Raw genomic sequence first — 19,990 nt, forward strand, 5'->3', positions numbered from 1 at the left:
AACATGAAAAAGTGGAAGTAGCCATGCCAACTGACAGAGACTAATTAATTAAGATGAGCTATTATCAGCAGGAGGGGAAAAAACTTTTGTAGTGATAATCAAGATGGTCCATTTTAGACAATTGACAAGAAGGTGTGAGGATACTTAACATGGCGAAATAGATTCAATATGTGTAATGACCCAGCCACTCCCAGTCTCTATTCAAACCCATGTTAATGGTATTCAAGTTACTCCTAGTCCCAAAGGACCGGTCACTTACCCCAGGTCATTTTGTGCCTTAGATCTCACACCAAAGACAATGCTTGAAGCCAGTCCTATAGTAAACTATCTAAGGATTTATTAACTAAGAAAAGAAATGAGAGTTATTACAAGGTTAAAGCAGACAAGCATATATACACCAATGAGCTACAGTCTATGGTTCCAAAAGGTGAGAGAACTGTAGTAATCTATCAGCTCTGAATAGCTTTTAGGGCTAACCCAGGTTGACCCTGGGAAATCTCTGTTTCTGTTTCATAGCTCTGGCCCTGTGAGAGTCCAGACAGCAAAAGAGATGAAAAATTTCCTTGTCAGATATTTTTATTTCCTTCTTCCAGACTTCAAGCCCATGGGACAAGCCCTTTTGCGTGTAGCCTCTTCATGGTAGTAAGGAGTACCGTATTTTCCGGCGTATAAGACTACTTTCTATACTAAAAAACAACCCCCTAAAATCGGGGGTCGTCTTATACGCCGGGTATAAACAGCGGGCAGCCCAGAGCCCTCTGATTCCCTGCCGCGGCTGCGATTTAAAAGGTTCTGGGCTCCCCGCCGCAGCGGGCAGCCCAGGGCCCTCTGACTCCCCGCCGCAGCTGGGATTTAAAAGGCTCTGGGCTCCCCGCCGCAACGGGCAGCCCAGAGCCCTCTGACTCCCCGCGTGGCTGGGATTTAAAAGGCTCTGGGCTCCCACCCTCAGGGGGGGGGTCGTCTTATACGGCGAGTATAGGCCAAAACCTATGTTTTATCTGTAAAATTAGGGGGTCGTCTTATACGCCCAGTCGCCTTATACGCCGGAAAATACCGTAATTAACAAAGTCATTTTATTGTGATGTCCCACAATGGCTCATTTAGTTTTGATAGGCTTTCTTGATGGGCAGGAAACAGATGGGTTCACAGTTTTAGAGCAAACATTTTTTTTACAGTTACAAAGCAAATACTTTAATATTACTTGATAGAATGTTATACAGATATTATAAGTGAGCTTAATTCATGTAGCAACTTACAAGCATTTCATGAAGTCCAAACACATCATTATAAGTCAAATGCCCATTCAAGCCATACTAACACACAGGTGAAACAGACTGGTTTCCAGCAATGAATTTGTCAGTGCTTGGCTGAGGCCTAAAGCTTTGTCAAGAGCTGGTACCTAGATTCCCAGTGTCGCAGACACCATCTGTGAAGCCAAGCATTTAATCTCCAAGACAAATGTGTCCTGGCCCGCACCACCACACTTTAGGAAAAACTGCAACTTTGTGTGTAGAACAATCCCTTGCTGAGCTCCCTTTGGGTCAGTGCAACTCTGGACTGCTCCTACCTGGCTAAAAGTTAAATACCATAGTTTGGCAGCTGTTAAATTATTTACTGCAAATTAGTCACTCACCTTTAATAAACATCCATCTGCTGAAACCAGTGATAGTTTTTTTTTTAGAGTTCAATCATGTGACACAATCCTGCATGGTATTAGACCCCTCAGTGGAAGGTGAGCTTTTTCAGCTCCTTGGAGATCATGTCTGTAGACAACAGGGATGAAATCCTGGACTCATTAAAGTCAGTGGTGGTTTTACCATTGATTTCAGTGAGATCGAGATTCCATCCTGGAAGTTTCTGTCAGAGAACCAGATTCCATGAATCAGGGGTAGTTACAAGGAACACTTCCTTGCAGGTGCAGGCTTATTAGTCAAGGTTAAACATACAGTTTGTCCTTTACGATACCTTATTCAAAGATGTATTATACATCCACACATTGTCTTGAGACAAGGCCTTTCCTGGGGGTAAAAATTTCCAGTTTAGTAAAGTAGCTGAAGCAAAATCTGTTAAATTGTCCTTACTTCACTATTAATCCTGAACATGTACTTTTTTTTTTTTTGAAGTGCAACTCATTGTTTGGAGTTTCTGTAGTCTTTACCTTTGGTATTAGTGAAACATTCAGTACTCCAATATTGCCTCTTGGTGGTGATGGAGAAAATACTAAGCAGATATTATAATTATAATAAAAAAGCACTGTCACTTTTGGAAAACTGGCACAAAATCTGAGTTGCATGAATTCTTCTTCTTGTGATTTTTATAAATGTTAAGTAATTTTATCAGAAGTATTAAAGTAATCATTTAGTGCTTTCAAAATATGTCTCCTCCCAGAGAGCCAAATATTGCAATCTGAAGTCAAGCTTCATGGCCAGATGTAGATCTCCTGGGTCTTCAAAATCTGAATGTTGATTCTGAAGTGGCATGATGCTGAATATAGTCTCTTGTTAGCAAATGAATGCAACGGAAAAGCTGTTCATTCAGCAAAGAATAGTCAATGTTTGTTATAATGAAGTTCCCCAATTGTCCACGCAAATTTTAAAATCTGCATTTAAATAAAACAACAAAAATCAGTATGAAAACAATTTGTTAATCAAAAATGGCTCTGCAGTCACTTATATGGCCCTCTTCAAAAGTAAAAAGAAAACAAACCCCAACAACTTTAATGGATATGAATAATCTTCATAAGTTTTTAGGTAAAGTGTCAAGTAAAAGAGATACTGCAAAGGCTTTATAAATTCATATCCAGATTGATTGTAATTTGAATTTGTACATTGTCAAACGTTATATAGAGAGAAGTCTGCAGAATTAAAACAAAAAATAATTTCTTAAAAAATTGTACAATGGCAACCAAACAAGTTATCTTTTACAAGCTGTGGCTCTTCGCCTACAAATGCTCTGCATAAAAATGGAATTTCTGTAGTCACCTCAGCTTCTCATTAGATAGTCATTTGTTATCTAAATTCAAGTTTCAGAGTAACGCATTGAGCTACAGCATGAACTCTTCCTTTATATTACTCCATGTAGTCTGGTGACAGATATAGCCCTAGGAAATTAGGTTGGACAATATTAGATGGATGGCCACATATGGTATCATCAGTACATCAATAGGCTTAGTCATGCTTATTGTTGTTAGAGGGTAAGTCACACATTCCAACATTCAATGGCTGTCATTTAAGTTTCAGTCGTGTTTGCTTTGCAAGGTTATCCCATTTTGTTCCATTTCAAAGATTCTTGAATCAAGTATCTAAAAGCCCAGCAGTTCAGTTTGCAAATTAGAATTCAGACCTCCTCCAAAGGGTGTAGGAAATGCTATATCAAATTATTGAACTATTACCAAAGTCCTTCAATGTGACACACACACTTTCTCAAACACTTTGCCTGAAAATGTCACTCACATACACACTATAGGGTATGTATGTTTGTGTACAAATAATATATAAATAAATAATGGGGTGGGTGTAGAGTGAGGGGGAGAGACAATAAAAGCAAATTTACTTCTTGAAATATGAAATATGTTCCGATTAACCTCGTATCATAGAAGCTAGAGATGGGAGATATCTGTTAGCTCGTCTTGTTCACCTGCCGCTTAACACAAGATAAGATCGTTCTCTGAAAAATATACTTAAGTGTTTCATCCAGATTAGTTTTATGTGACTTGAGCAGTGGACTTTCCATTCCTTTGGGAGGCTATTGCACAGTATAATTGACCTCAGCGTTAGGCAGTTTTCCTTAGCACTTATCCTAAATTTTCTGTTTCTTAATTGCATCTCATTACTTGTACCCTCTTTGGTATATATTCAGTTTTGGGGACCAGTGAAATCCAAAGCAATTCCTTGTCCTCTTTTTCATACTTTTCAGATACTTGTACAGAGTCATCCTATTCCCCCCTCCCCTCCTCCGCTTCATTCATTGTTTTACCCAATAATAATATATTCAGTTCTTTTATCTTTTCCTTACAAGTCAGTTTTTCCAGTAATATAGTCATTTTTGTTGCTCTGCTAAGAAATCCCCCCACTTTGGTGATACATTCCTGTTTTGGGATGCCCGAAAATGTACACATACTTACTTAGTGTAGAGATTTGGTGTCTGTGCTCATACAACACAAACACATTTTGGTTTTGACGTTTGATTTAAAAAAATGTTTTTGGCAATCATATTGTGTACTGATACTCAGTTTCCTATTCGCTATTGTCTGTTGAAGCCAATGGGAAAACTCCTATTGACTTGCATGAGCCCCGTTACCCCAAGATCCTTATTTAGCATTATGGCTTTCCACATATTTTCCTTCTATTGTATATCAGTATTTTAGTTAATTTTTTCTAAGATGTGTTTTCTTACCTTTTCCCAGGAGGAATCTTATTTTGTTATTTCCCACCCATATTTCTGTCTTCTCTAATGGCTCAATCCTGCAATATGCTGGATGAATGGCACTACGCTTGTGCTTAAAATTAAACCTGAACTTAAGTGCTTTATTAGGTTGTAGCCAGAATGTTTGGCAGCCTCAAGACTGAGCCTTTAAGTCTCTTTATTTTTCTCATTAGTGATGTTTAACAACACCTCCTGATTTAGCATCATTTGTTAAGGGATAAAAAGCACATTAGTTAAATTATTCCAGATGATAAAAAATATGGTGTCAAACAATATCTAAAATAGTCCTTGTAGCACTTATGACATTGCACTATATTAATAATTAATTTACAGATCATCTTCCAATTTTCAGTTCATACCTGAGTCAATTTATATTAAATATGCAAGTAAGATTTTGAGAGGCAATATATAAAATTTTTTGCTAAACTCTTCATCTTCTATTGTATTTCAAATACAAATACACATTAGGTGCTTGTCTGTAGATACCAGTACATGCTCTTAAAATTTTAAACTAATTTAATCTAATGTCTGTTGTCTGGTTGCAAAAATAGAACTCTACTCCTCTGTCCTCCAGATCAAATTCAGGTTTTTTTTTCTTATCTTGAGTAAACAACTCCTGTCCAGAATTCTGCATTTCTCCTTGCCTGAGATCTAAATACCGTTTATAAGTATTTGACGAAGATATATTGTGCCTATCTGTGCCTAATGATGCATTAACCAGAGTAAATGATGAGTGGCAGTTTAATCAATCCAGTATCTTCAGTAACCAACAAGGGCATATGGAACATAATTTTTTAATCTCCTTCTTTTCAAACTGACTGAATACAACTAGGGATGGATCTGAACTGTGTCTGTTGTTTTCCTTTATTCTCTAGAGGTAAAGAAAAATCTTTGCATAAGGTATTCAATCTTTGAGAAGTAGAATCAGAAAATAAGGGTGTATTATAAAAGCTTTCTTTTTGAAGAAATCTGATCATATCCTATTGCTTTTAAAATAAAATTATTGCATTATTCAGTAGTGGCCTATCCATTCTGAACTTAGTAAAGAATGTGATCTCTGCTGGTGATCTTTACCGAGTGGTATCTGCAAATATTCAATGAGACATTCTCTGGCTTACCTGAAAACATGCAATCTGTTTTCATTAGGAGACTTTCTTCCAGACACACTTCTCACAGTATACACAGACACCTAAAATTAAATGCTGTTCCCTAAATAAATAATCATCATCATGAATAAGAAAAAAACAATGTTTAATGATTATATTCTAAACACTCGACTTCTGAGAACAAAGTTAAATTAAAGGTTAAGGTTGGGACTTCCAAAGATGACTATAGGACACAACTTGGATTTGAAAGGAATGGTAGTAACGTGGTTAAATCCTCTAGTTGCCTTTGAGAAAGCTTAACACTTATGTAAAATATGTACAACTCCACATAAAGCTGTTGGAGATACAGATTTTGTTAAAATGATCTCTCATGTGAATGTGCACAAAGGAGTGTGTATATCTATATTGCATATATGTAATGCATGTGCAAGGACAAGAATAAGTACATTTAGAAAAAAATGTAATTGAAATAAACACAATTAAAATGTTTTATGAAATCATGCATCCCACTGATACTTAAGAGGGTTTTTAGCTCTTGAACATCAAATCTTGGAGAAGATGCAAATCCCCCATGGAGCACAGGGAAGAGAAGCAGATGAGGGTATGTAGCTTTCCCTGGGGATGCACAAATGCCTGAACCAACTGACAAAGCCAGACCCTGGGGAACTACAGAAGCTTGTCTCAGTCTGAGAGATTTTCTCTGCTGCTGCCCCTCTTCCTCCTGCAACCAATCCACATCTTTTTCAAAGCTGCTGTGGGGCCTTACTTAAGATGCCCAAGGTTTTGACCTAGGTGAATGGATCCTTTTTATATATTATCAGTGTGACACCTAAACAGAAATTGTTTCTTGAAAAAATGTTTGAAAAAGAGACATATTTAAAGGTATAGATTGGTTTTCAACACATTCATCCATTCAGTTGTCATGATGTCATGATGTTGTAATACTGGTGATAGAGACAAGTGTTTAATGTATTAATTATTTAATCTCAAGAAAAGCTAATGTATACTTTTTTTTTTAATAGGGGAGTGGGTTGTATCTTTGTAGAAATGATTCAAGGAGTTGCTGCTTTTCCTGGAATGAAAGACATTCAAGACCAACTTGAAAGAATATTTCTGGTGAGTTCTTTATTTCTGGATTAATATGTATATACATAATATGCTACCTTACAAATGTGAGTAATAAAATGTGGCTAATGAAACCCCAGGGAGCTATTCTATTTGTAGTGTTTACTTTTCTCTATTGGAGCACTGGTGTAAAACACCCGGCCTCAAGCCAGATCCAATCTGCCGGGATATATTTTTGAGACTTGAATGACTTATTCAGATTCTGCAGAATCCAAGCTTTCATTTTAAAAAGATGTTTCTAGCTCTCCTGGCTAGAAAAGCTTCCAAATGTGAATCCAGTTGCTATTCTGAATCTGCAAACAGTCTAAAATAATGACTCAGAGATGCCCCCATTAATATTATTGTGCTATTTTAACGTTAACATTAATTCTTTTATTGATGGTTATTTTATGTGATGGAATAGGCCATGGTGTAGGAGTGAAGCCCATGAAGGTTGGGTGAGAATTGAGATTTACTGCAGGGATAGAAATGCAGCGGGAATACAAAGACTGAGAAGGAACATAAGGATGGCAGAAATAGTGGTGATAAAGTTTGTGTGTGTTTCCCACTGACTGATGCTTTATTTGACAATAAAGTACTTAACAAATAACGATAACTGACAGAGCAGAGAGAAGTGCAGTACTCAACTCCCACCACTGCAGCCTGATTGGTTCATTCATGAGCTGCATGGACAGCTCTTTGGTTTAATGGCACCTCCACAATTGGGAAGCCCAGTTCATAGTGCTCCTCCGAGGATCTGCTACCATTCGTGCCTGTTTTCTTTCCCCACCGGCCCTCACTCTCGGATTGTTTTGTTATTTTCCTGTTTCTACTGCCAGATTTCCCATTTTGCTCTAGGTTTTGGCCAGTTCCCTTTTAAGAGGCTAGGGAAAATGTCGTTCACTTCACAGATCAGTAGTAAGCTATGTGAGGTTTTTTCTCCTTCAGAGCCCTCAGGAGCTTTGCAGTTGTTTAGCAGGTGCCCAATGCAGATCAACTGAGGTGGCCAATACAGTCCCAAATGCTGGGCTGGTTGGCTTCTGATTGGACCATTGTTGTTTGTTATATGGCAAGCAGGGGAGGCCTCAGAAAGAAGCACCTTTCACCTCAGCCCTAGCACAAAAAAGGGAACTCTGGGGCTTGCTTGGTCCTGATGCCTGGGTGGATTTAGCAGGAGGGGTTGAGTGGTAGCCTTCTCTGAAAGATTGCTCTGGCTCTACAGCCATTTGTTTGTGAGCTGTACTAGATTAATCCTTCCAGTTTAGTTTGTGTGGGAAAGAGCTGCCTGGCAGTTCCTCTCCTTGTTCTGTTACATCGTAGCTAGTAAAAGGTCTGGCCTTCCTTCTAACCAAATCTGTGTGGTGTTCTATTCACTGTGATGCCTGGGCAATTAATATTTGACACTCGCTGTACTGAGGTACGGTTCAGCTCTGAAAATCAGCTCTAAGAATGGCAGCATGTAGAGCTCCTTGTTTGTTTGTCCCTCAATGATTTCTACATCAGTTTCTCAGTCTTCGAGCAAAACATGCTTTTCTAAATGTCAGAGCTGCAAACTCAATGTAGGATGTGAAAGTCACATTATGTTCTTTCTTCCTTGTCAAAACACCTGTGCAGTGATACCCACTGCAGCTGCTTCTGTGCTGTCTGTGAGCAGGGTCTGAATGAGCTCTCCCCTGACATCTAGTGATAAGCTGGGAGAAAAGACTTCAGGAGCAGATTGTGTTTGCATAGACACACCTACTTTGCCTAGGTGCACAGCAGATTGAGCTGCTTTGCCAAAATGATAGATTTTTGGCTCATTTTGGGTTACAAATCACTCTAGTATTTGAATGCAGGGGTAATGAAATGCTGTTATCCTTATTGTATGGTAAAGGACAGCAGAACTGTGCTTAGAATGCCCTGATTGAGTGGGACACCCTAAACTGAACCTCACTTGCTAAGCAGGGGACAGGAGATGCCAGCTCCCAGTGAAGAGAAGGTGGGAATAGGTTTCCCTACTTGGTCGTGTGGACTCTGCCTAAATAGTCCTAGACACCATTTGATCTGTTCCTCTCTAGCGTTTTATGGCAGAGCTGATTAGACTTAATTGAGAGTCTTTGTTTTCTGGTTGGTGATTTCTAGAGCTGAAATCACTGTAGAGCAGATTTAGGGGCTAAGCTTTAGACTTTGTGTGAGGACAGTAGAAGACACCACAGAGATTGCACTGGCTGTGAAGCTCCCTGCTGAAATCACTAAGTGCTGGTTTAAGTGATTGAACCTCAGAAAGTGGCATTGCAGGAGCAGTGGCAGCAGAAACATTGCTCAAACTCCAGCCCCCTCCCCAGCGGTGGGAGGTGAACCCACGTGAGTGCACCTCAGAACTCTGGGTATTCACTAACTGTGAATGGGGTGCAGTTGAGGGAGAGGAGAGCGAAGTGTTACAGGGAAAAGTCACAACACAATACAAATGTGTTCCTGCAAGATGGAAAACTGAGACAAAGGACACTACCCAATGCACTGTGGGGTCTGGTTTGCTTATGGTTATATGCTTTTTAAATGTGGTTGTGGTATTTCCCAAATTAATGCTGAGTTCTCTTTCCCATTTCATAAGAGTTCTCTTTTGTTATACACAGACTCAGTGCTTGTGAGTGGGAAAGTATTGCCTTTTAGAAGCGCTCAAGGGTGGTGTTAAGTTTTCCCAGATTACTGGATGGGGGCTCAAACTGGTCCTGTTTTGTATTGTTAAGAGGAACCCCTAGATATTGAGCCTGGCCATTGTTGCTTCTGTCTACACTTGGCAGAAAGGTTGCATGTATTTAATTGTAATGTATTGTCAATCAACTTCTGTTTAATACACTAGCAAGTATTGGGTAATTTTAAAAGCTCTGCTTTATTAAATTTGTGCACTACTCATTAGGAGTGTGGAATGCAATTCCACCTCCTTTTTTTCTCTCCTCTCCTGTTTTACGAACAGGTGAGACTTTTAAACATAGATCATGTTAAACACATACTCAGATTTTTGAAAGTATTATTGACGTACAATATTATATTTTGTTGAAATTAAAAGACTTTTAAAATATAAATTATTGCTACATTTGACAGGGTCAGTATAAGCATGTATATATCTGTAGATTTTTTGAAACATTACGGTCATTCTAAAGCTGATTGTTTTCTTTCGGGGGGGAGGGGGTTGTTTGCTAAAATACCAAAATCTACCAACCACCATATTTTCGTTTAGAAGAAAAATGTTTTAAATTGTTGCTGCAAATAACAAGTTCAGCCTTTCAAATAATGGGATAATTTTTGACCTGGTCTCTTTAGGTCAGACTGATCTTGTACAAACTTTAAAAGAATAAAAAGAAGCTTTTGGACTGAGACTTTTATGGCATGTGGTTAACCAGAGTTAATTCTTAAATCCTAATTAAAATCCCCTTAAAATACGGGTTTGTAAAGGAAACTTCTAGCCATCCATAATTAAAGTGTCTCTTTAATATACCGTTTTCATAATTAAGAATTTAAGAAGTTATCTATTTAAAAGTTATAAAACAAGGGATTATTCTTGTTCCCTTTGTTTCTGAACAGAAGGATTAAATTCATTCATTCTCCAGTGAATTGTGTACACTAAGGTGGTTAATAACTTTGAAGTGCAAAATTAATCAGGTTGCTATTTAAGATAACTAATACAATTAACTCCCACATACTGAGTCCTTATAACAGCTATGAAATACAGATCAGACAGCCAAAGTTGTATTTTCTGCAGAGACAAGGTGGTGAGGTAATATCTTTTATTGGACCAACGTCTGTTGGTGGGAGAGAATTTTAGTTCACATTTTTCACTTCAACAGTGGATGGTTTCATGCAATATTGTGGTGTTCTGAAAGCAGATATACAATACAATATGCCATTCCCATTGATCCTTTAGTTCCGCAGTGTTCTGAGGTCAGGTATTTTAAAACATACCTCTTGCAATATAAAAAAAATACATCAGTAAGATTCATTATTCTATACCAGGAGTTGAAATATGATTGAATTTTTCTCTTACAAACTGTTGTATTTTGGAAGGAAAGGCACTGATTAATATTTAGGAATAATATTTAGGACAACTAAATGTAATGTAATGTGAACAGAGTGAGCCTGTGAACAGCAGTTCCATGCACTTCTCAAATAGCTGGCTCTAAATCTATTTTCCATTATTATGTAAATGTAATTAAAATACATGGTACCTTAATTTTCCACAGATTATCAAGTGCACAATAAAGAGCATATTCTCTAAGTGCTCTTCCATTTCTCCTCCTTATCAAGAGTAGAATACATCCCCAAACCTGTATTTCTGTTCATTTATGCTTATGTTTAGTTGTTTACATTTATCAGGGGTTTAATGAAACTGCTATGTTTAATGGACTAGGAAAAGAGGTTGATCTTCTAATTACACTTCATGCATTATTCTGTTCATTAATTTTCCTTTTGGTTGTTTTTTAACAAGAGCACTTCATTTGGACTGTTTTTACATATTATGCTTATTTTAAACAACTTCAGGAGCCAAAGTCAAATCCAATACTGTAGCAGAGCTGAACACTGGTAGGGGTGCATAAACTTGGATTTAATTTCAGATTGGGGCCTGATTTAGTAGTAATCAATATACTGTGAACTGAAAGTTGGAAATTACCATTTTAAAGTACACATGACTTGTGCCCCAGTTATCACTTTGTGGTGGATTTGTTTTACTCATTCAGACACTAGAACGTATAGAGAATTTTGCTTAAAGAACTATGTGCTTATTAAGTAAAATGAAGGAGTACTTGTCACGGAGCCACAAGTTCAGTGCTATGCCCCAGCTTTGGAAGAGTTTCAAGGAGGACCCGTTCAGTGTGCCAGACCCTCCTAGGTATCTCACTCTTCCTCCAGCATAAGCCACACGGCTTCACCACCTCAGACTGAACCTTTGGGCCTTCCGCACTCCTGTTTCACACCGTGAGTTCTGTTCAGTAAGTCCCACTGAGAGAGACCCCTAAGGGAGACTCATACAACCTTAGGGAGCAATGCACCTCCGAAAGCACCCGCAGCTAGCGTTTTCAAACAGTAGGGTTTATTAGTCGATTGGAACACAGCATAGGAAGTCCTTGGTTAGCACAGAGAAATGAAGGTTACAGCATAGTCCCTTCTGGGTAACCAGAGCCCAGCCAAGCATTCTTCAAGCTCTGTCTCCCTGTCCATCTGATCTCCTTTGTCACACTCCCAGGTGTGTGCTCTGACTGCTTCCCACATACTTCCATCTCATACCCTCCTTCCCCAGTCCTTAGTACCCAAGCTGGGAAGATGCGGCTCAGCCCCCCTGCTGAGAGGCGACAGTCTCTCTCTCTGGGTCGTTTGTTGCTAGGTGTCAATGTCCTGATGATTGGATTTGCCGTTGTCTTCTCAGATTTCAGAGTAGTAGCCTTGTTAGTCTGTATCCGCAAAAAGAACAGGAGTACTTGTGGCACCTTAGAGACTAACAAATTTATTGTAGCATAAGCTTTTGTGGGCTTCTGTATTTTCCACTACATGCATCTGATGAAGTGCGCTGTAGCCCATGAAAGCTTATGCTACAAAACATTTGTTAGTCTCTAAGGTGCCACAAGTACTCCTGTTCTTTTTGTCTTCTCAGATGCTCCACTCATATGGGATATGAGTGTCACCAGACAGCTAGGTGACACTCATATCTGTGTCTTAGCCTGCCCCGAGAGCAGACCGACCTCTTCCCCCCATAACTAGGTAACAATTGATGCATATAGGGGAAACCGAGGCACATGCAGGTTTCATAAAAATATTACAAAAAATTCCCACCTCTTCACAGAACTCGACCACAAAGATCATCTCAGTGTTTCCATTTGCAGAAAGAACATATGTTCAACAAACATCTCAGCTGCTATGTAGTTTGATTTAGTCAGTGGACTGTTACTACTTTACTCTCACTTTCTCATCCCTACATATCAGTAACTTGAGAACTCTCTCAAAGCAAACTCTTCACCAAAAAGGGTGCAGATGTGCTTTTGACTCTTTAATATTATAATCCTGTAAGATATAGTCAACCAGTCCTCATCCTCGGAGCATGAACTGAATTCCTGCAGTCATCAGGATTTCCTCCTTTTCCCCCATGTGCAGCACTGCACAATTGGCTAGGTGCATCATGATTTTTTTATTTTGCCTGTCTCTGAGGCATTACATACTGGCTTACACTAAGTGCAAGATACTAGACTTGTTGCACCAGTAGTCTGATCTGGTATGACAAATCCAACATTCCTATATACTCACGTAATACACACACAAGAAAATATGAAGCTTAGTCAGCTACTGAAGGATTCTCCAAGCAGAGGGGGAGCTTCAGGTGGCATTCAGTCAGGCTGTGCCAGTGGTGTGATTAAGAAAAAAAAAATGACATGGTCTGGTTGTGCCTTTACTCCAGCAAAGAAACAACTCCTTGGGCTTTTGGGAATCATTATAAATTAGCTTAAGACTGCATAAAATTACAGTGAGAAGTAGCATGGCATCTAGACAGCCAAGGAACAGCGGTGTACAAAGGGAAACTGTGCATTCCCTCTCCTAAGCTGCACTGAAAGATCAGGCCTGGATAGCTTAATATCTATGTTTCCACCATCAGCATTCATATGCCTAAACTAGGCCAGGTTTGACTCCTGTGCTATCTGTTCTGTGCCAGTTTTGATTTTTTGTTAGAGGGAGAAGTAGCTAGGTGTAGTTTTTGCCTTTATCTCACTAAACCAAGATTCTGGGAGTTACTAGAGAGCAGAAGGAATTTACCCCATGCTCTTAAATCTTCTTTTTTGGAAAATACGCAACATGTGAACTGCACTTTTTTAGTCTTTCTGCTACACTCAGAGTGTGGCTACACTGCTGCCATAGGTGTGATTGTAGCTCAGGTAGGTATACCTGCACTAGTTTTAATCTAGCTAGGATGGCTGAAAATAGCAGTGAAGTTGTGCAAGCCCATCTGGAGCCCTGGGTACATACTCATGTTGCTAGACCACACAGGGGTCTGTGCCACAGCATCTTCACTGATGTTTTTAGCTCTGCTAGCTGGATTAAGGCTAGCATGGGTATGCCTAGCTGAGCTGCAATCAGACCTCCGATTTCAGTACAGACATACTCTCAGAACTACTTTCCACCATAGGGATGATACAAAGACAGGTCTTCTGATACTGTACAGATTCCCTGCACAAGCAGGGTAGCAAAAATCAAAATGCTGCTCTGACTATAAATGCAGACTCACTGTGCAGATGTGGCTGTGGAATGAATAAGCTGGTTTATTCATGACAGTTCAGGTAATATGACACAGCTGGGAAGCTAGTTCACAGCCAGAACCCTCTCTCTTCACTGACATGCATGCCACAAAATACTGCAAACCCCTCCCTGATTTTGAATGATACTACTCTGCTGTGTTCCAGCATGCATGATATTAAAAATAATAATGAAAAGGAAACTATACCCATTGTGTTCATCCGAGAAGCATGAGTCCAAAAGATGATGCAAAAAAACCATAAATTTCTGCATGTATTTTTAATGCAAGACTTGTCCTGTGTTTGAAATTTCAGTGCTGGATATGAAAAATAGTCTTTTCCTTTAAAATAGCATGAAATTTGAGTAGGTGTGGGGGAATGTATGTGTATGTGTGTTTGGTCAGAAGTGGGTAAGATTTGTTCTTTATATAACTAACTGCAAGGAGTATGTCACCTGTGTAATGTTGCATGCTAGCATTTGCACCGAGACCTTAATGTTAACAGGCATTTGTGAAGCCATTGAGCTATCTCATTGTGGTTCCACATCTTCATATCAGTTATATCTTATGAAGCCTGGAATAACTTTTTTCAGCAGACCCAGTGCTCATTCAGTCAAGTGTTGGGCCAGAAATATCTGTTGTTGTAGCACACTGTGCTATGAACACCTCTTTTGGAGCAATAATGCTGAATCCACTGGGTGAATATTTTATCTATTATTTGTTTGACACTTACCTATTTAATGCACACTGTTTGCCCAACTTCATCAAAGTCTCCTCTTTCCTCACTACTTTTAATGCATGCTTTTCTACTGCTTCTAACAACTTTGGTTCCCAAATACAGCTTGTTTGGATCAGGTGGAACACATTTGGTTGTGAGGCAGAAGTTGGATTTAGGTTTTGACCTTGTGTGTTTCTGGGAGGGACTCTGAGGAGGAAATTACTCTCTTCTTTGAGCTTCTAGTCCTTAATAACACACATCCTTGTAAAATCTTTAGACTCTTATTATTTATTTTGGATACAAATATATCATTTAAAACCAAACAGAATAGAATATATTATAGAAAATAACTATGTACTGGCAAGGATGTAGACTAGATAATCTAAAAGTGTTCTTTTTCTCATGTCTGTAATCACAGGATAGTTTTTTTTAAGAGGGTAAAGAGATGCATTTGGAAGTTGGTAATATGGGCAGTTGTTTTCTGTATGTGTCTTTTGAAACTGTTCTTGGTGCTTAGATCTAAATAATAAAATTTCAGGAACTGAGAAAATAGTCATGGCTGGCACTGATTTCACTTCCCTTGAATATGTTTCATCTCTTGTGAGTTGCTTTTGATTTGTGGATTTTCCTTTTTTGCCAGGCCTGGCTCCAAGTTTTTTGTACCTCTTTCTCTCTGTGGTACTGAATATTTAGAAGGAGAATGCCTCTAATCCCTTTCAATGGGCAGCTTCCCTCTTAATCTTATATAGTACAGAGGACAAGAACCTGGATAGGAAGGGGTCTCCCCCTTCCCCCTGCCAGGGGAACATACAGTCTTCCCTGAAGGGCAGTGTTCCTTTTCACCTTCTCCCCCCAACAACTTCCCTCCTCCCCATGAGAACAAAAAACAATTTTCAAGAGTAACCAAAGCTATAATTAAAAAGGAATCAGAAAGTTGAGCTCTCCTCCCCACATTGTGTAAGTAGAATTAATAAAAAATAAGTAATATACTGTGTCAGTTAGCCTATAGGCTTCATGCAGCCATAGATTGGGCATAACTGCCCTTTCAGTTACTTTCTCTGATTGCAGAACAGCCATTGAAGTAATCACCAGCACCTCAACTGCTGCATAACTAGTGACGTCAATACAGGGGCGGCTCCAGGCACCAGCGCGCCAAATGCGTGCTTGAGGTGGCAAGCCGCTGGGGGGTGCTCTGCTGGTCGCTGCGAGGGCGGCAGGCAAGTTGCCTTCGGCGGCATGCCTGCAGAGGGTCCGCTGGTCCCGCGGCTTCGGCGGACCTCCCGCAGGCGTGCCACCGAATCCGTGGGACAGGGGACTTCCCACAGGCAAGCCACCGAAGGCAGCCTGCCTGCCGTGCTTGGGGCGGCAAAATACCTAGAGCTGCCCCTGCATCAATAGGAATAGCATGCATGAGGGTTACTGTCATTGGGCTTTTAATTGTCATAGAGCTGCTACTCTGAAACCGTAAAGCTGTTGTGTTCACTATTGTTCAATAAACTACTATAGATCCAGGTTAGTGATATCCTGGGCCAGATCCTGCACCTTTGGAGATACACTTTCTTAACTTAAAAATTTCAGTTGATTTTCTGCATCCTTACAGTGGCAGCAGATCTTACACCAAGCTTGTCCTTTGATTGTTTTTTCTGTAGTCTTTGCTGCTGACTTGGCTGCGTGCAGGGTCTATGGATCAGCACTTTGCCAAATGTGGTCAGTGTTTACCTTATACATCTCCATGGCGGTGATAAAATTATGTAGCCGTGCAATTTTAGTAGTGAAAGGACAGACAGCATTGTGCACATTCAAGGCCATGTGATACCCTCAGATCCACACTGGGGGTCTTCAGAATTTTTGGCTATTTTATTTATTGGTGCCTGACAATGGCTCTGACTCCAAATAGAGCTTCAATAATAGGAAACAAATTGTGTTTTGCTATCTTTCTTCCACCCTCCACCTCTGCCCTTCCCTGTGCTCCATCTCAAAAAGAGAATTGCATGTTTGTATTGGCAGCCCCCAAAAGAAGGTATTGTCTGACCAAGGCCGGCTCTAGTTTTTTTGCTGCCCCAAGCAAAAAAAATTTTGGCTGCCCCCAGACCCCCGAATTTTTTTTGCTTTTACATATGTTTGCACTTTGCAGTTTTGTTTTGACTGTTTAAAATTTAAAAAAAAATGAAAACAGAAACTTTGTAGTTAGTGAAACAAAACCATTTCCTACTAATGTAATTTTAACATTTAATTTTAACAAAACCCTCCTGCCTGGCCCAACTCTTACCTTGCTGCAGATCTGGCCCGAGGCGGATTCCGCTCCAGTCACCACCGCTCCCAGGGCCAGCGGTTGGGGCTGCTGCTGGATCCCAGCCCCGCTCATCCTTGGTCTTCGCCTTGGCCCTGGCATGAGCTGGGCTCAGCCCGGGCTGCCGCTCTGCTCCCCTCTCCCCTCCCCTGGCAGAAGGCGGCGCGGGCTGAGGAGCGGCCCGCCCGGGCATCATGTCCCTCCCGTCCTCTGCAGCCGGAGCAGGGACGCACTACCGGCTCCTGCCTGGGGGGTGGCCGCTGCCTGTGGGAGAGCGGTGGGGACAAGCCTAGGAGGAGCGGCCTCTGCAGCCGGGGAAGGGCCGCGCTACTGGCTCCTGCCGCTCTTCCGCGGTCAGCTGCCACCACTCCCAAGGCAGAGCCGGTAGCGCGGCCCTGCCCCAGCTGCAGAGGACGGGCTGCTCCTGCTCGGCTTGTTCGCGCCGCCCTCTCCCGGTCAGTGGCCACCCCCCCCACACCCTCCTAAGCGAGAGCCGGTAGCGCGGCCCTGCCCCGGCTGCAGAGGATGGGCCGCTCCTCGGCTCGCAGCGGCGGGATGAGCTGGGGCCCCAGCCTTATGCCGCCCCCTATATTTTGCCGCCCTAGGCACCTGCTTGTTTAGCTGGTGCCTAGAGCCGCCCCTGTGTGGAATGCATCCCCGGGGGCTGAATTCACTGCCTCCCATGCAGCACACTGGAAGGCCTGGGCCCATCCAGATGGGACACTCGAGAACCAAAGCACATGCCTCTGGAGTGAGTCACCAACAGAAGTGTTCTGCTCCTCCCAGGCACTGGGCACTCTCAGCTTTCTTGGCAGGGGCAGAGGTGCAAGACACTTTGCGTGCCATGTTGCTTTGCTGGTTTAAACGCACTGAGATTTTGCACATATTTCACACCCCAAAAATTGTTCTATTTGCTGCAGCATGTTCATTACTCGGTTTCAGGGCAAGTCTGACTATAAGTCAGTGCAGCTCCCCAGCGCTGTCAGCACTGCTCCGCACTCCCAACACACCTGCCTTTGACCTGCAGCACCGCCTGCTGTTCCATTCTGCTCTTTACCATCCCCCCTGTACTTCACTATCCCATTTCTAAGCACCTCTTCCCCTCCGCCCCCAGCATCTTCTCACCAACACATCTCATGCTGAACTGCATCACTCCCTGCCATTCCAGACTTGGGCCCCACTAACAGCTCTGCCAGTCATCCTCAAGCCTCAGCTACCACACCCTCTCCTGCAGTAGTGCAAGGAGCTGTGCTCAACCCCACCCAGCCTCAGGTGGCAATGCAGGCGTGGCAGCGCCAGAAATGGGCAGGGTCTGCGCTAGGGAGGGGGATGAAGAGCATGTCTGGACTGGAGCATTCTTCCTCCAATCCCAGGACCAGAGACAGACACACAGATCAAGGACTCCACAGCCCCAAGCTTTGGTCACGGTGTATATAAGAGCAAAGATTAAAGTAACATAAAAAGACAGCCACAAACATCCCCTGGGCTCTCTGTACCCCAAGCACTCCCCAGCACCAACCAAATGTCATTGCTGACAGGACCTGCTCCCACATCCTCCCATTTCAGTGTTCGGATCAAGCTCCAAACAGCCAGGAACTTCCCCCAGAAACCAGGATTCCTAGGTCAGCCCGAGAGCAGGAGCGGCTGCTCTGGGGTCCCTCACTGCTTGGGGACTGTTATTCATGGAGCTCAGGCTGTCCTGCTCTGAGGTCTGGCAGGGTCCTGGGTTTCTAAACAGAGGAGCACTCAGCAAAAGAGCAAGCAAGAGCAAAAGCAAGTGAGCAAGAGGTGGGCAGGAAGGGCTTATGCCAGCACGCCATGCTTTGGGACAACGCAAGCCATGCACAGGTCCCAGCACCGCACCCCTGACAATGCCAGAGGGAAAAGCCTGAGCTAGCCCAGGATCCTCCCTGATGTGGAGGGCATCCAACGATTACACCCCAGGTCACAACAGCAACCCCCCGCTCCCTGTCCCCTGACCGCCCCCCCCCCCAACAGAACCTCTGCCTCCTCCCTGCCCCCTGAGTGTCCCCGGGACTCCCTGCCCCTTTGCCAGCCCCCCGGCCCCGGCTGCTTACCGCCAGATCACCGCGCGCCTCGAGAAGCGGCCCTGCACAACGCTGCAGCCGCATGGCTCCCGGAGGGGGCTGAGCTCTTCCCCGCTCAGAGCCCCGGGGTAAGGGGAGGAGCCACTCGGCCCGGAGCTCGCAGCCCCGCCCCCTGACCACGCGGCTCTGAGTGGGGCGGAACTCAGCCCCCCCCCCAGAGCCACGGGGCTGCTGTGCTGTTTAGGACGCACTGAGGCGCCGGGGGATGTCAGCCCTGGCGCGAACAAGCGGAGGAGGAGCGGCCCGTCTTCTGCAGCCAGGCGGGGCCGCTCTTCCGCGGTAAGGGGCCATCCCTCTCCCCCAAGCGGAGCCGGTAGCGCGGCCCTGCCCTGGCTGCAGGGGACAGGCCGCTCCTCGGCTCGCGGCGGCGGGATGAGCTGGGGCCCCAGCCTTGTGCCGCCCCCTATATTTTGCCGCCCTAGGCACCTGCTTGTTTAGCCGGTGCCTAGAGCCGCCCCTGTGTCTGACCCAGTGTGAGAGATTTTAGCCACTGCCACACTAAGCTGCATGTATATCAGGTGAAACAGGAAGACCTTTAGCATGTCTAATGAGTGAGAGTTAATATCAGCTAAGTAGAGTATCTTGTGCTTAGCATGTTTATGTGTATAGCCACTGCTCAATTGTTTAGCTACAGTGTAGCTTACAAAGAGTCCAGTTTTGTAATGGGTGTTAGTCCTATTTAGACATGCAGAAAAGACCCTGTGTGTTTTAACAATGAAGATGAACTGATAATGTGATAAAAGTGAACTGAAATGCAGATCAAAAATTGTTTGCAATCCCAGTTCATTAGCAGATGCATGTGTAGATATGAGAGAAACATTTGCACTTCCAAAGAAAACTGAAAGTCCATTGTTTTCCATTGAACTTCAATTTCATTTGCCCACCAGAAAGAAAGGACCTGACCCTATAGCTCTCACTCCTGGGTCTCACTGAATTCAATGGGGTACTTGCAAGAGTAGGGATGCAAGATTAAGCTCCAGTACGCTGTAC

At 42.6% G+C, this 19,990-nt stretch overlaps 1 protein-coding gene across 6 annotated transcripts in view; it reads left to right on the forward strand.

Annotated features, from left to right (window-relative positions):
• Nucleotides 1–19,990, forward strand: part of CDK14 (cyclin dependent kinase 14) — a 543,695-nt gene that overhangs the window by 347,574 nt on the left and 176,131 nt on the right. For all 6 annotated transcript variants that reach the window (XM_039522181.1, XM_039522182.1, XM_039522184.1 and 3 more), the window contains one exon: nt 6,554–6,647. In XM_039522181.1, coding sequence (XP_039378115.1) covers nt 6,554–6,647 — 94 coding nt within the window. The remainder of the gene's footprint in view (nt 1–6,553; nt 6,648–19,990) is intronic.

Source organism: Mauremys reevesii, linkage group 2 (genome assembly GCF_016161935.1).
Source record: "Mauremys reevesii isolate NIE-2019 linkage group 2, ASM1616193v1, whole genome shotgun sequence".
Lineage (NCBI taxonomy): Eukaryota > Metazoa > Chordata > Testudines > Geoemydidae > Mauremys > Mauremys reevesii.